This window comes from Octopus sinensis, linkage group LG9 (assembly GCF_006345805.1).
Source record: "Octopus sinensis linkage group LG9, ASM634580v1, whole genome shotgun sequence".
Lineage (NCBI taxonomy): Eukaryota > Metazoa > Mollusca > Cephalopoda > Octopoda > Octopodidae > Octopus > Octopus sinensis.
In genome coordinates, this window is record NC_043005.1 from 32,059,830 (window position 1) to 32,075,233 (window position 15,404).

Below are 15,404 nucleotides of genomic sequence, written 5' to 3' on the forward strand. Positions count from 1 at the left end.
ACCTCCCCCCCTCTCCGGAAATCCAAAGATGGCATTTTTCTACTTGAGAATCTCACATGAATATAGACACAGAAACTATCACAATTTTCATTAAAAATCTTTGGTGCTAGTTATGGGCACGACACATTTCATATTACATTGTACTATTGCTGATATCCTTTCTGCTTGAGTAAAAGTCATCCACACAAGTGACACCCCTCCATCTGCTTCACAGACCTAAACTTTTACACTCTAAACTGTGGGTTTGATTGCTATATCAAAGGGAAATGGAAAATGAATTAAAATTTTCACTTCCAGTGGCCTAATGTGTAAAAATTTAGTCCCAAAAGACTATGAATTAGTCATAATATATAGTGTACATTTAAACACATAAGGAATCCACTCGTGGAATTCAACATGCTAGAAAGAACAGCTAGGTTCCATAACCACAAAAATTAGGGATAAAATTCGACAGGAATGAAATGAAAAATAAAAACATTTTACCATCAAGTTTATATATTTAACCCAAGGTATACCTGTTGAGGACAATTTCACCTCATGAGCAAATATTATTTGCTTGCTAAACAAAAATCAGAAACCAATTGGTCCAGGAAATTTGATGGTAAAATGTTTATATTTTTCATTTCGTTCCTGTTGAATTTTAATTTTTGAGGTTATGGAACTTAGCTGTTCTTTCTAGCATGTTGAATTCCACGAGTGGATTCCTTATGTGTTTGAATGTACACTATATATTATGACTAATTCATAGTCTTTTGGGACTAAATTTTTACACATTAGGCCACTGGAAGTGAAAATTTTAATTAATTTTCCATTTCCCTTTGATATGTTTATATATATATATATATATATATATATATATATATTGCTGGAAATGTCTCTGACCTTTATACCTCACATATATGCACCACCTAAAAAGCACCCAGTATACATTGTAAAGTGGTTGGCATTGGGAAAGTTGTCCAGCCATAGAAACTATGCTAGAACAGACAATTGGAGCCTGGTGTAACTCACCCGCTTACCAGTTCCTTTTGAACTGTCCAAGCCATGCCAGCATGGAAAATGGATGTTAAATGATGATGCAGCTATAATACAGCCATGTACATTTGTTAATCCTTGGAGGCTTCTAAATGGCCTTCATTAAATACAAGACGAAAAGGTTTAAAATTATCCAAACATGTACATGTCTTCTGGCAGCATAGCTAATGGCCTCTCCAGTGATCATCTGGAACAGTTGTGATGAGATAAACAAATCAAAGGAATCAGTATGTTTTAAATTAATCACCAAGACTGAGTGTCTTGTTCTTCCCCCACCCAAGAATGGATTCCTTTTCCATTATTCCGAGTTTTCACCATTAGAAATGAGTATTTTATTCAGTAAACCTTTAGTTGTGTTTTTCAGTTAATATAACCATTAAAAATAAACACTAACACCAGTAACTTCAAAATCAGTCGCTAAATTGAAAGTTTGTGTTCATTTTTAAACGAGATTTTTATAAAAGTAGTGGGGGAAGTCTCCAAAAAGTAAAGGTTAGCGAGCGGAAAATTTATATGTTAAGAACATCAAACAGCATAAGCTAAGAATTCAACAAATGAAATCAAGTGTTATGTGTAGGTTGGTAACATATGATCAAGCTATTTTCTTTGGACCTTTATCTCACCCCTAAGACTTGGTTATTTCACATATAACTAGTACAGTGAACTTTATACAGTATTTATAAAAGGCATTGTGTAAAGGTAAATTCATTAAATAATGCTTCACCTTCTTCAAATCTCAAGGTATTGCTTTGCTAAAGAAACTTTGAAAGCTAGTACTAAGTAATCCACTCTCTAGTTGTATGAAAGCAAAACTTGATTACTGTCTTTATACATTGCTGTTCATTTCTATAATTGAAACATTTAAATCTTGTTTAGTATTCCAGATCAGCCTGTTATCTCTTTTCTCAGTTGTTATATTTATAATCAGGCCATTTGGCAACATATATAAAATAATATCCACCTTTGTATGGCTGTGTGGTTAAGAAGCTTGCTTTCCAACCATATGAGCTCAGGTTCAGTCCTACTGTATGGTATCTCACGCACGTCTTCTATTATAGCTCCAGGCTGACCAAATCTTCATGAGTGGATTTGGTAGACAGACTTAAAGAAGCCTGTTATGTATATGTATGTATATGTGCATGTACCCTGTCCTTATGACATCATGTGATGGCAAATGTGCATCACAATCGGGTGATGTTTTTCCCAGTCTTTCATAAAAAAACGTGTCTGGTAATTGGGAAATATCTTGCTTGGAAACAAGTGAGGATTGGTAACAGGAGGGGCATCCAATCTGTTTAATGAATTATGTCTGATCCATGAAAGCATAGAAAGTGGGCATTAAATGCTGATGCTCATGTACTCATTAAAACGTGACATCTTCATTTTTGAAGGCTTCATTGTTCATATTTAAGTGTTTATTTAGTCTACATTGTTACTTTGTTAACACTTAAAAAGATACTGTCTAAATTATAAAATCACTGGCGCGCAGGGGGAGGGTGTTATTTGTTTCTTTTCCCCTGGTTCTGTAATAACAGCAATGTAAAGGATCCTTGAAAGTTTGGAGGTTAATACCAGTTATTACACTGAGATTTAATTTGCCAAAAAGATAGTTCCGGTACAGTACTGTTTATTTCTCTTTAATTCCAGATTGTAACATTTAAGATATAAACTTTACTGTTAGTTCTCTCTTATTTTAAGAATGAGAATGCTTTATAATTCCACCAGAAGCTTAGAAATAATTTTAGTAAATTGTGCCTACATTTATCTAACTGTCCATACACACACAAAGATACATTCATCATCAGCTCATAATATAATGAAATCTATTTGATAGGTATTTGGTATCTATATCACCCCATCTATTTAACATCTTTAGAATTATTCTCTCTTTTGTACAACTCTGCTAATCATTTATGGTTCAAATCGAATGAAGCTACATTAGTTTTAGATCAGGATGTTGTTTTTAATATAACTATGGCACAAATAGTTTAATTGAAACAAAAATCTTTGATTTCAACAGGTACAAGCAAGACTAGCTAGACATGTAATACAGTGGGGGGGGGATAAGTATTCGTACACATCAAAATTCTTTATTTATTTAACTTCTAATGAACATAAATGGGATATACCATTACTATAGTTGCATACACATGCATAAACTAAGAATATGCAAAAGAAACTAGTAAATTATAGTAACTAAGGAATTTATATTCAATTATAAATATTTAGGAGTGAAAAATGTATTCGTACAGAACATAGATAACTGATAATTCTGATTTAATACTTCGTAGCATAACCATTATTCAGTTCCACTTCACCTAATCTCTTCTTGTAGTTCTTAATCAATGACTTGCATGTTTAGAAATTTTTTCCCATTCTTCTTGACAAATTTTCTTCAAATCTGCAATGCACGTTGGGGCTCTTGAATGAATTTTAATTTTCAAATAATGCCACAAATTTTCAATGGGGTTCAAGTCAGGTGACTGGCTTGGCCATTCTAATAATTCTATATTGTGATCGACAATCCATTTTATGGTAGACTTCGCTGTGTGCTTAGGGTCATTATCCTGTTGTAAAATCCACCCTTCACAAAGCTGGAGCTTTTCTACAGAGTCCCATAAATTATTGTTCAAAATATTTTAGTACATCTCTGCATTCGTTTTACCATCTATCACATGTAAATTGCCAGTACCATTTGCAGAGAAATGCCCCTACACCATGATGTTGCCACCTCCAAACTTTACGCTAGGAATTGTGTTTTTCGGCGAATAGGCAGTACCATCTTTCGTCCAAACCATTCAATTTTTGGCTCGTCTGTCCTTAGAACATTTTCCCAGAATGTACCAGATTTATCTCTATGTTCATAAACAAATTTTAAACGAGCATCTCTATGCTTTTCATCAACAGCGGAGTTTTTCTAGGAGAGTGTGACTTCAGTTAATTTCTATGAAGTTCATTGCTGATTGTTCGTAGTGTAACACTAGTCCCTGAAGCTAACAAATCTTCTTGCAACTCCTTTCTGGTGATCATTGCATTTTTTTCGATTCTTCGCTTCATTTTTCTTAAAGATTTAGGGGGAAATCTTGCGTGGTGCACCAGATCTTATTGTTTTCAACAGTTCCTGATTTTTTATATCTTTGAATAAATGAACATATGGTAGAAAATGGAATACAAAGGGTCTCGGATATTTTCCTTTAATTTTTACCTGCTTTCCACTGTTCAAAAATTAAGTTTTTCACTGAATTTGTGAGTTCTTTACTTTTCACCATTATTACAATACTATTTTATGTTGTCTCAGTGCTGAGTGAAGCAGCTAGCATTTTGACACTTAAAAATGACAACTGATAAGATTATTGGAACAAACGAGAAAGTTTAGTAAAAACAAAATTATTTTAACAGTATTTTGTGGCATAGAAAATCATAAATTTATTCTGTATGAATATTTATTTCACCTCTAAATATTTATAATTGTATATAAATTCATTAGTTACTGTAATTTATTAGTTTCTTTTGCATATTCTTAGTTTATGCATGTGTATGCAAATATAGTATTGGTATATCCTATTTATGTCCATTAGAAATTAATTAAAGTATTTTGATATGTATGAATATTTATTCCCCCCCCCACACACTGTGTATATATATCATCATTATTTAATGTCTGCCTTCCATGCTGGCATGGCTGGGATATATATATATATAATATGAAAAAACAAAAGGATGATCATGCACAAAGCTAAAACATTTGGTGTAATACTTTTAGATATTTTAAATACTTTTACATTACATTGTTTTTAGGAGAAAATGAGAGGTGTAAGTTTTTAAGCATTATACTAACCAAGGAAGACTGACATGTAGATACAGTTATGAGAATCAGATAAAGAGGTGAGTGTTGTAGATGAATGAAGGATGTAGGTATTGGATTATAAGACATGGAGTATTAAGTGCATTAAACTAACACAAGATAGAAAGGTATGCAAGGTAAGTAGAAAAATTTAATAGCCTATATAAGATATGCAAAGACATATATACATATCTTTCTTTAAATCCTTTTGTCTTATTCTTTTTAATGTTCATCATCATCGTTTAACATCTGCTTTCCATGCTAGCATGGGTTGATGATGATGTTGATGAATGTTGTGTAAAGAAATAGCTTATCAACCATTCAAGTTGGGATTTATATTTCTTAATAAATTGTTTATCTGTGATTGAGTCTGAACATTTCACTTCCAAAATGCAACAATCTCTGGATTGTAACTGTGTAGGAAAATAATGGTACAAACTACAGATAATGAAAAATCATGAAAATTCCATTAGAGGGCATATGCTAACATGTACTGGAATGGAGGTGATAGACTTTTAAATATTTCCATTCAGGTGCAGGTGTGACTATGGTAAGAAACTTGCTCCCAACCATGTGGTCTTAGGTTTAGTCCCACCATGTAGCAACTTTTGTAGTGACTTCCATTATAGCTCCAGGCTGACCAAACCCCTGTGAAAGAAGCATGCCCCACTTCTCTCTCTCTCTCTCTCTATATATATATATATATATATGTATGTATATATATATATATATATAATATCTCATCATCATCATTTAATGTCCATTGTCCATGTTGGCATGGGTTGGACAGTTTGACCAGAACCAGTCTGATTTGGCATGGTTTCTATGGCTGGATGCCCTTCTTAACACCAACCACTCCAAGAGTGTAGTGGGTGCTTTTATGTGCCACCAACATGATGCTGGCATCAGCCACATTGCCTCCATGAAGCCCAACACTCAAATGGTGCTTTTTATGTGCCACCAGCACAGGTGCCACTTACGTGACACCAGCATCAGCCACATTGTCTCTGTGAGGCCCAACGCTTGAATGATGCTTTTTACATGCCACTGGCACAGGTGCCAGTTACGTGACACCAGCATCAGCCACAACTATGATTTCACTTGGCTTGATGGGTTTTCTCAAGCACAGCATATTGCCTAAGGTCTCAGTCATTAGTCATTGCCTTCCTGAGGCCCAACATCTGAAGATCATGCTTCACCACTTTGTCCCATGTCTTCCTGGGTCTACCTCTCCCACAGAGATCAGTATGTACCCCACCACCATCTGACAACCAGTGTTGGCTTGTTTACAACCTTATAACATAATTGTTTGGCAAAAAGAGAACATTCGATAGAATAAGTACTAGACTTAACAATAAATTTTGGGGTTGATTTGTTTGGCCAAGCCCTGTAAGACATGACTGCAGTTCAAACACTAAAATTCTACAAATAGCAAATTCGCCCACAGAAAAAACAAAGATAATGGTTGATAAGTAATTTCTGTGCACAGCATAATAATAAAGGATAGTAGCAGACAAAAGGAATTTCAGATAGGCATACATGTATATTTACATGTGTGTCTTTGCATGTCGTGTTGGCTATTAAATCTTTATTTCATCTGCATACTTTTCTCTCTCACTTATGCTAGAGTAACTCATTAAAAATTCATTTATGTCCTACCCTGGAACCAAAGTTCTCTAAGTGCTCCTTGTCTTATAATCTGATACCCCCATACTTCATCCACCTACAACACTTTTCAGCTCTCTATCTGATTTTCATTACCTGTCTACCTGTCAGTATTCTTGAAAACCAATCCAAATGTAATGAAAAAGTATTTATTATATATATATATATATTGGAAAATGTTAACCACTTTTCCATTCATAGATAGATATAGGTATTGACAAATAACTGTAACTTGTTGCATTCTGTGAAACCAGCAATATGTGGCTTTTTTCAAAAAGCTTAAGTATTTCAATATTCACAAAGAACATATTCAAATATTAGCAATCTGATTTTTGACAAAAATAAAATCTTCAGAATTTGTTTTGTTTTTATTTCTTCGGCAAAAAGTATAAAAACGAAAAATTATACCTTAATATGGCTGAAAAGCAACAGAATTTCTACATTGAATTTTTTTTTCTTTTTCTTTTATATTAAAAGACCAGAAAACTGATTTAGATTTTAATTATCCTTGCCATTTTCATATCATGGTTCTTACCATTAATCTCATTCTTTTCTTTTTTTTTTCCTCTCTAAACTTTCCTTAAGTTTCATCATTCATTTTCACCCATTTTTTTTCTTCTTTAGAAATATATTCAAAAAAATCAATGGGAGTGAGGAAGTTGAGAGGCATCAAAATCTGTAAGTGTGTTCCTACCAACTAGCCTTATTCCTTGGCTAAAACAAAAACAGTCACACTTTTCTCTCTTTCTCTCTCTGATATCAAGATCACAATCATTCATTTTCACATCACACTATCACAGAATATTTAATTTCAATGTCCTAATCTTTTTTTTTTTTTTTTCTTGTTCTTGCTTCTAATTACCTTAATGTTTTTTTTAATATTTTTTTTCTATAGATCTCAGTATTAGCTTTTTTTAAAACTGTTAATTGACCTCGAAATTGTCACTATACAATATGGGCATTGTAAAAACTTATCTTTTGGCTTAAAATTGTGAACAAATTCATTTTGTCTTCTATCAGTAATCATGAAGCTTGTTATATCATTTCCTTTAGCTCTGTGCACAATAATTGGCACCATCAGTGTTGTATTTTTTTAACATTCTGAAATTTGCTTGGAATCATTTGTCATTAAAATTGAACCCAACACTTGGATATTAATTAGTATTTCAGGTTTGATTAGATGTTCATTTCATAATCTTTATCTTAGACTCCTTCCAAAAAGTATTGGTTACTAAATTTGAAATGAAAAGAAATAACTGTATCTGTTGAATGAAAGGTCATTTTCAAAGAAATTGTTCCTATATTTATAAAAGACATTTTGAAATTGTCTATATAGAAAGTTATTTGCTGCTTTTATAGTAACTAGCTAACACTTTATTCATTGATTGAATATTAAATTGACTGCACATGCTATGTGAATGGTGACAGTTCCACTATAGTCAATAATACAACTTTCGCATTATTTTATTGGCTTTCCCACGAAATTTATTCATTAAACATTTATCATAATATTTCTTTGAGAAATTTTGAAATTCAAGAATGTGAAAATAAATATTCCTTATCTATACTTTTAAGAAAAAGAGTGAAATCTTTGTATTTTCTTATGGTGCTTTAAAAAGATTTTTTTTACACATTTTGCTTTGATGCTTGCTGCAACTGGATAAAAATGGGAGTGGTGGATATGCATGCATTTTCTTTTCTTTGTAATTGTTATGATTAGGTTACTAATTGTTTAGTAACTATTTCTTTAGTTCTCAGTCAAAGAAACTATCAACCTAAAGTTTTAAAATTTGTAAATACTGGGCACATTAAATATTAATGTTAGAATATATCACAACTATACTAGGACGGATTGGGAAGTCTCCTGCTACATCCATCCATTTGATACCTGACGATATTGAGATGTCAGTCCACAGGCACTGCTGTGTTTGTTGTTGTTCAACAACATGAATATTGGAGATGTACTTGTATAACAAGTGACTTGATCTGAGATCATGTGCTGAAATTAAAACATTGCAGCATGGAAGGTGTTTTTAAGCCATTTAAGAACCACACAAAAACCATTAGTTTCACTTCAACATTTAAATTTAATTTGAGTCAAAACATTTTTGTCGCCTTGAAACTGTGACTTGTTCGCTGGCAAACCTTTGTGCTGCTTCTGAGAAAGTAACAGTTCATGATATATATGTGTTTGTGTGTGTATGTGTGCATCTACGTATGCATATGTGTACATCCATATGCATGCATACACATATGTGGGTATTTGATTGATATGGGTGTCTGTTCAAGTTGTATATATGTGTTACTGTGTCGAAGGTTATATATATATATATATATATATTATATATATATATATTATATATATATATATGTTCCTTTCACCACTGTCTAACCGTAAATAGATACATTAATATTAAAACAACAATGCTGATCTACAACTTAACTCTGCTACTATATGCACTGACATGACCACTTATTCTGTACACTTGCGGATTTATCCCACTAGTTTTATGTTTATCTTCCTGGGTGAAGCATTATATTATCTCTTTTGTGCTTAAAAATGTTTTTCATTATATCAAAGTATATTGAAAGACAAGACATAATATCTGTCCGTAAATTCATTCATTTTCACTTTTCCCATCTATCTTTTCCCTTAACCCATTCGTTACCAACCCGGCTGAAACCAGCTCTGTAGTACAAATGTCTTGTTTTCATTAAAATCTTCCACTAAACCTTAGTCACAATTTATGTTCCTAACACTAGTTTAATGATAACTAAGTTATTTTACTAAATTCTTTGTTATATTTAAAGTAATTGAAAGAAATACAGCACATTTCAAAATAAATACAGTAATGAAAGGGTTAACACACCAACACTAGTTGTCAAGTGCTGTGGGGACAAATACAGACACGCACACACATATATCAGTGGTTAGGGCATTGGGCTCACAATCATGAGGTAGTGAAGTCAATTCCTGGAACAGGCTGTGTTATGTTCTTGAGCAAAACACTTTATTTCACATTGCTCCAGTTCACTCAGACGTAGAAATGAGTTGCAATGTGACTGATGCCAAGATCTGTTGGCTTTTGGATAACATGGGTGGCATGGAGAGGGGAAGCTGGTATACATAGGCAAAAGCTGGTCTTCCGTAAAAAATCCTTATTTGAACTAGTGCCTCAGAGGGTAACTTTCAAGATGTAATCCCATAGTCATTCAAGACCAAAAGGGTTTCCTTGCCTGTACACACACACATATGCATATCTATAATATTGGATTGAAGACTAATTTCCTGCCGTTTTTTTTATTTATTATTATTTAAAAGGCTTAATGAAAAAATAACTAATTAGTCAACAATGTATTCACCATTGTTGTTTACAACTTCTTTCCAACATTCAACAAGATTTTCAACTCTAAAATCTCCCGATTTCAACTCAAAAATTATCCAAGCTCTCAATTCTGCATCAGTATTGAACAAAACTCCACGCATAGCATTTGAAAGAGATCGAAAGAGGTGGAAATCTGTTGGTACCAAATCAGTACTGTATGACGTCTGTGGCAGCACTTCCCAGCCATGCGCTTGAATGGCTTCTTTGGTCATATTGGTGATATGAGGGCAGGCATTGTTGTGCAGCAGAAGAACTCCATGCAGCTGATTAGGTTTTTTCTCTTGAATAGCCATGTTGAGTCATTTCATCTGTTGAACATTGTACCACATTGACCATTTAGTTCCATTCAAGCAATTCGTAATGGATAATCCCTTCCCAGTCCCACCATATGCACAACAGCGTTTTATGCAGATGATCTTGTTTCACGTGTGGTGTCGCTTGTTTACCGGGACTAAGCCATTCTCTATGCTGCTTCATATTAATGTACACGCACCATTTTTCATTGCCCGTAACGATTCAGTAAAGAAATTGTTGCTTGTGTCCATGAGTTGAGCGGTGACAAGCAAGCAAACCAGCATAGATTGTGGCTCGTTGATTTTTGCTGTTGTCACTTAAAGCTTGCGGAACCCATGTTCCATACTTCTGAACCTTTCCCATCGAGTTAAGATGCTTCTCTATAGCAGTGTGGGAGCATTCCATTTTCTCTGCCAGTTCCCTTGTCGTTTGATAAGAATTTTCGTGCAAAAGTTGGTTTAATCGCTATCCATCAAACTCAACTGGATGGCCAGAACATGGTGCGTCTTTGAGGTCAAAATTTCCATTTTTGAGCTTGGCATACCAATCACTAGCGATTCTTTCAGCTATGGCACCCTCTCCATACACAGCACAAATGTCGCAAGCTGCTTTTGCAGCCTTAGAACCTTGATTAAAAGCAAAAAGGTGGTGTTGAAAATGCTCGTTTTTTCTTAACTTGACATTCGATTTTAATGATCTGAAAATAAGCAAGAATTAACTAAACTTAACTAGGAAAAATAAAAACAAAATAGATTCCAAAATGATTAAAAATAGAATTCTTGAAAAAAATAGATCACAAAATTTAAAAACGCAATAAATTCCAAAATTTAAAAAAAAACACGGGAAATTAGTTGCCAACCCAATACATTAAAAGTCAGTTTAAATCTTACTTGCTTGCACTGTTACCCAGCCAAACTGGCACATAATGGGAAAATACTATGAATTAAGTTTACCTTGAAATGTTAATAAGAAAGGAATAAAACAATTTTTGCATAAAGCAGACAAGTGATTTTTAAGATATTAGAGGTTTTTAGGGTATAAATACCCAAAACAGTGCATAATGGGAAAATATTCCAAAAGTGGTCCTAATCCTGAAAGGGAAGAAACTCTTATCTTTCTATTTGACACTGTGACTTGATAACGGAGAAGTATGTCTTTTTACAGTAAATGTTTCTATTTTTGCTTTTGTTAAATACAATATTTTAATCATTTTAAGTGAATGAGATTTCAAAAATATAAGTTGTTTGGGCAATGAGTATTTATATTTTAGCTTTCCTTAAACAAACAATATTTTAATGTTTTTTTGTTTTTTTTTTAAATTATTTTCAAGTGAGTAGCATTACAAATAATTTTTTTTGGCCTATTTAAAATATATTTTAAAGTGAAAATTACTTTAAAAATACGGAAAATATTTTATAAAAGACCCATTCATAACCTCAGTGTGAAATAGTTTTTTCCATGCTTTTTTTTTTTTTTTTTATAAGTGCATTCAACGTATTTATCTCCAGATTTGGCTGCTATTTCTAGCTTGGGCTGCTACCATGTAACAGCTATTTGCATTAAAGAACCAGAAATACTTGTTAAGTGGTAGCAAATACCTGTTAAATGGCATGCAAGAAATAGCAGCCAAATCTTTCTTTTTCTGGGGAAAGGAGCCTTTTACGTGTGATTTCGATGTCGCATGCAAAATAACCTGGAAGAGAGAAAAATCCACGTAACAAAATTCCGTTGTTGGGACACACATTATATGGATGTACAGGGGTTGGGCAGAATAATGGAAACACCTTAAAATTTTAAAGAAATTTATTTTAATATGGGGTAGGACGGCTTGAATTCTACAAGGCATAGAATTGTCCAAATTTGAATTGTTTCCTAAGGAATTTTTGTCCATTCTTCAGCTAATACAGTTTCCAGTTCTTGTAGTGATAATGGTGGAGGATATAGACTCCTTAATTGCTTTTCTAAAATGCACCGTAAATATTCAGTAATATTGAAACCTGGGGACTGTGGTGGCCAGATAAGATGTTCAACTTTACTAGAATGTTCCTCGTGCCATTCAGTAACAACTTCAGCTGTGTGAATTGGTGCATTATCATCCTGAAAGATTGTGTTTCCCTTCAGAAACAGTTCCACAACCATAGGATAAATTGACTATTAATTCTGCTGTGAAGGGAAACCATTGGGCTTCACATCACAGAAGATCGAAGAGCTTGGTTGGGAAAAAATTCCTCATCCACCTTGTTCTCCCGACCTTGCTCCGCCAGACTAACATTTTGTTTCATAGTTTGCAGAATCATTTGAGGGACATAAATTTCGCAAGCCAGGAGGAGGTCAAAATGTATGTGATGCTCAGGAGCAATAAATAACACTTAAATTGTGCAGAGAACAACTTCCACCACATTCCAGGGAGAAAAACTAAACATAGTTGATAGCTTGCGTTACTGAGGGGACCAAGTCAGTAGTGGGGGAGGGTGCACTGAAAGTGTAGCTAATAGAATAAGAATAGCCTGGGCAAAGTTGAATGAGCTCTTACCTCTGCTGGTGACAAAGGGTCCCTTGCTCAGAGTAAAAGGAAGACTGTACAGTGCATGTGTATGAATAGCCATGCTACATGGGCTGTGACTGCTGAGGACATGCGTCTTCTTTTTACTCTGTGGAAGAGGTAAACCCATGAAGACCTGGGATGAAGTGGTGAAGCACGACCTTTGATAATTAGGCCTCACCAAGGCAATGACCAGTGACCAAGACTTTTGGAAATATGCTGTGCTTGAGAAGACCCGGCAGGCAAAGTGAGACCAGGGGTCTAACCAGCCCACTCAAGCATATCTTCCCTTCATCAGACACTGCTTGCGAAGACCTGTTGAGGCAAGTGAAATCGAAATCAAATCCGTGTTAGTGGAGTACTAAGAGCACCATCGGGGCGTGATCTGTGCCAGTGTGCAGGTAGCACGTAAAAAAACGCTATTTTTTTGTGGCTGTTTCCAGTATTGCTTGAATGGCCCTCATTCCGGTGGCACGTAAAAGCACCCACTACACTCTCGGAGTGGTTGTCGTTAGGAAGGGCATCCAGCTGTAGAAACTCTGCCAGATCAAGATTGGAGCTTGGTGCAGCCATCTGGTTCGACAGGCCTCAGTCAAATCGTCCAGCCCATGCTAGCATGGAAAGTGGGCGTTAAACGATGATGATGAGATATATAATGTATATATATATATATATATATATATATATTATATATATATATATATATATATATATATGGTTTCCTGGTCTCTTGTTCTAAAAGTTCTAAGAATCTATCCGGTCAGCTGCCAGCATTTCATTGCCAATTTAGCAACATGCACATGAAAGGTTGCATCATAACTCATGTAAATGCCCAGGTCTCACACTGACTGTGCCTCTGGGATTGCAATCCCTCCAGGTGCAGTGTATTTATTGGGCATTGCATTTAGTTTTGCATGCTGATATCACAAGGCTTGAAACCGTTCAGCATTAAACTGCATGCTATCCTTTTTAACAACCTGTATATTTCATCCAGCTCATGTTGCAGGTGCATAATGTCTTCAGGGTTCTGTATTACCTGTGATACTTTTGTATCATCTGCATAACTTATGGCTCTCTGTGTGACTGAGGGCATGTCTGAGAGGGCCATTATGAACAGTAGTGGTCTCAAAACTGTGCCTTGTGGAACACCGCTCACTATTTGCGTGTCATTGGAGGCGGCCCCATTGGCTACTACCAGCTGACTTCTATCCTTCAGAAAGTCATGAAGCCATTCTCCCAATCTTCCAACTACGCCAAGATCAGGCAGTTAGTGACATCTCATTCCATGATTGACTTTATCAAAGGCCTTTGCAAAGTCAAGGTATATCACTTCCACATTTGAGTGGTTGAGCAGTTGTTTCAGCACCCAGTCATAAGTGTTGTAAGAGCTGAGTCAGACAGCTTCTTCCTGGTCAGAAACCATGTTGGGTGTCAGGCAGCAAGTCATTTTCTTCAAGGAAGGCGATTAGTTTTCTTCTGACTATTCGTTCCATGACCTTGCTAATGTGTGAGGTCAGAGAGATAGGTCTGCAGTTCTTGGCATATTTTACCCTCCTTCAGTTTTCATGGTAGTTTGCCAGTTGCAAGGAAGCTCTGAAAGAGGGACTGCAGTGGTCTTGCTAGGACTCACTCACATACTTTTAGAAGGATTGCTGGGAATCCATGAGGGCCAGTAGCTGAGTTTGGGTTCATTTCATCTGTAGCCCTTATTACATCGTCTTCCTTTATATTGATATAATCAATCATCGTTGCCACTGTTTTTATATCTGCAGTGGTAAAGAAGTCAGTTGGATTGCTGACTTGAAAGTGCCCTAGGGATGGAGGGAAAATACTTTTAAATTGCTCATTTAGTATTTCACTTATCCTCATTGGATTTCCTGTGAGTGTACCATCTCTTTCGAGGTGTGGCCCTATCTTGTAGTGCACCGAAGCTGTTTCTTTGGCAAACTTGTAGAAAACTCTGGAGTTAGATTTTATATTGTCTATAGCCCAGGCTTCTTTGTCTGCTCTTTTTTTTTTTTATGGGAGAGTTGCAGATTTTTTTCAATCTACAGCAGTTGTATTTGCAGGCGGGACTTTTCACTGCTTTCAATTTTTTGTTAAGGTAATTTGAAACTTTTGTACGCCGTCTCATAAGAATTTTCCTCCTCCTGAGGATTTTGTTCTTGTGTACAGTGGTCGTTCTCTCCGGGACACATTTGTAGCATATGGCTTGCATTACAGACATGAATTGTTGAAGTTTCATGTCGATGTATAATTTAATATAATATGTCAAGATCCTATACTAATTTCTTGGTTTTTACTATCCTACCTACTAATGGTTAACCTTGGATTATTTGGGGATTTCTGGGTTTTTTTGTATACATTTATATATTTTGCCTACTTTGTTGTTTATGTTATCGGTTATCCATTAGCCAACCATAACATAGCCTTTCAAAACAATAGATGACCAATTAGATTACGGGACTGACCATAACCCCCTTCCTCATTTCCCGCAGGGCTTCAGCAACTCGATAAACAAAAAGTAACGGAAAATAAAGTATCTTGATTGATACCTGGGAATCTATTAATTTTAGTACCGATTAATATCACAAGTATTAATATAAACTCTAACCCACTTATTGTGAACCTTTATCTC

General features: G+C 34.9%; 1 protein-coding gene across 9 annotated transcripts in view; it reads left to right on the plus strand.

The window, feature by feature from the left end:
- LOC115215942 (ubiquitin-associated protein 2-like) overlaps positions 1–15,404 on the plus strand; it is a 107,191-nt gene that overhangs the window by 65,556 nt on the left and 26,231 nt on the right. For 6 of the 9 annotated variants that reach the window (XM_029785311.2, XM_029785320.2, XM_029785312.2 and 3 more), the window contains one exon: positions 7,169–7,222. The exons of the other annotated variants lie outside the window; for them this stretch is intronic. In XM_029785311.2, the coding sequence (XP_029641171.1) occupies positions 7,169–7,222 (54 nt within the window). The remainder of the gene's footprint in view (positions 1–7,168; positions 7,223–15,404) is intronic. 9 annotated transcript variants of the gene reach the window in all.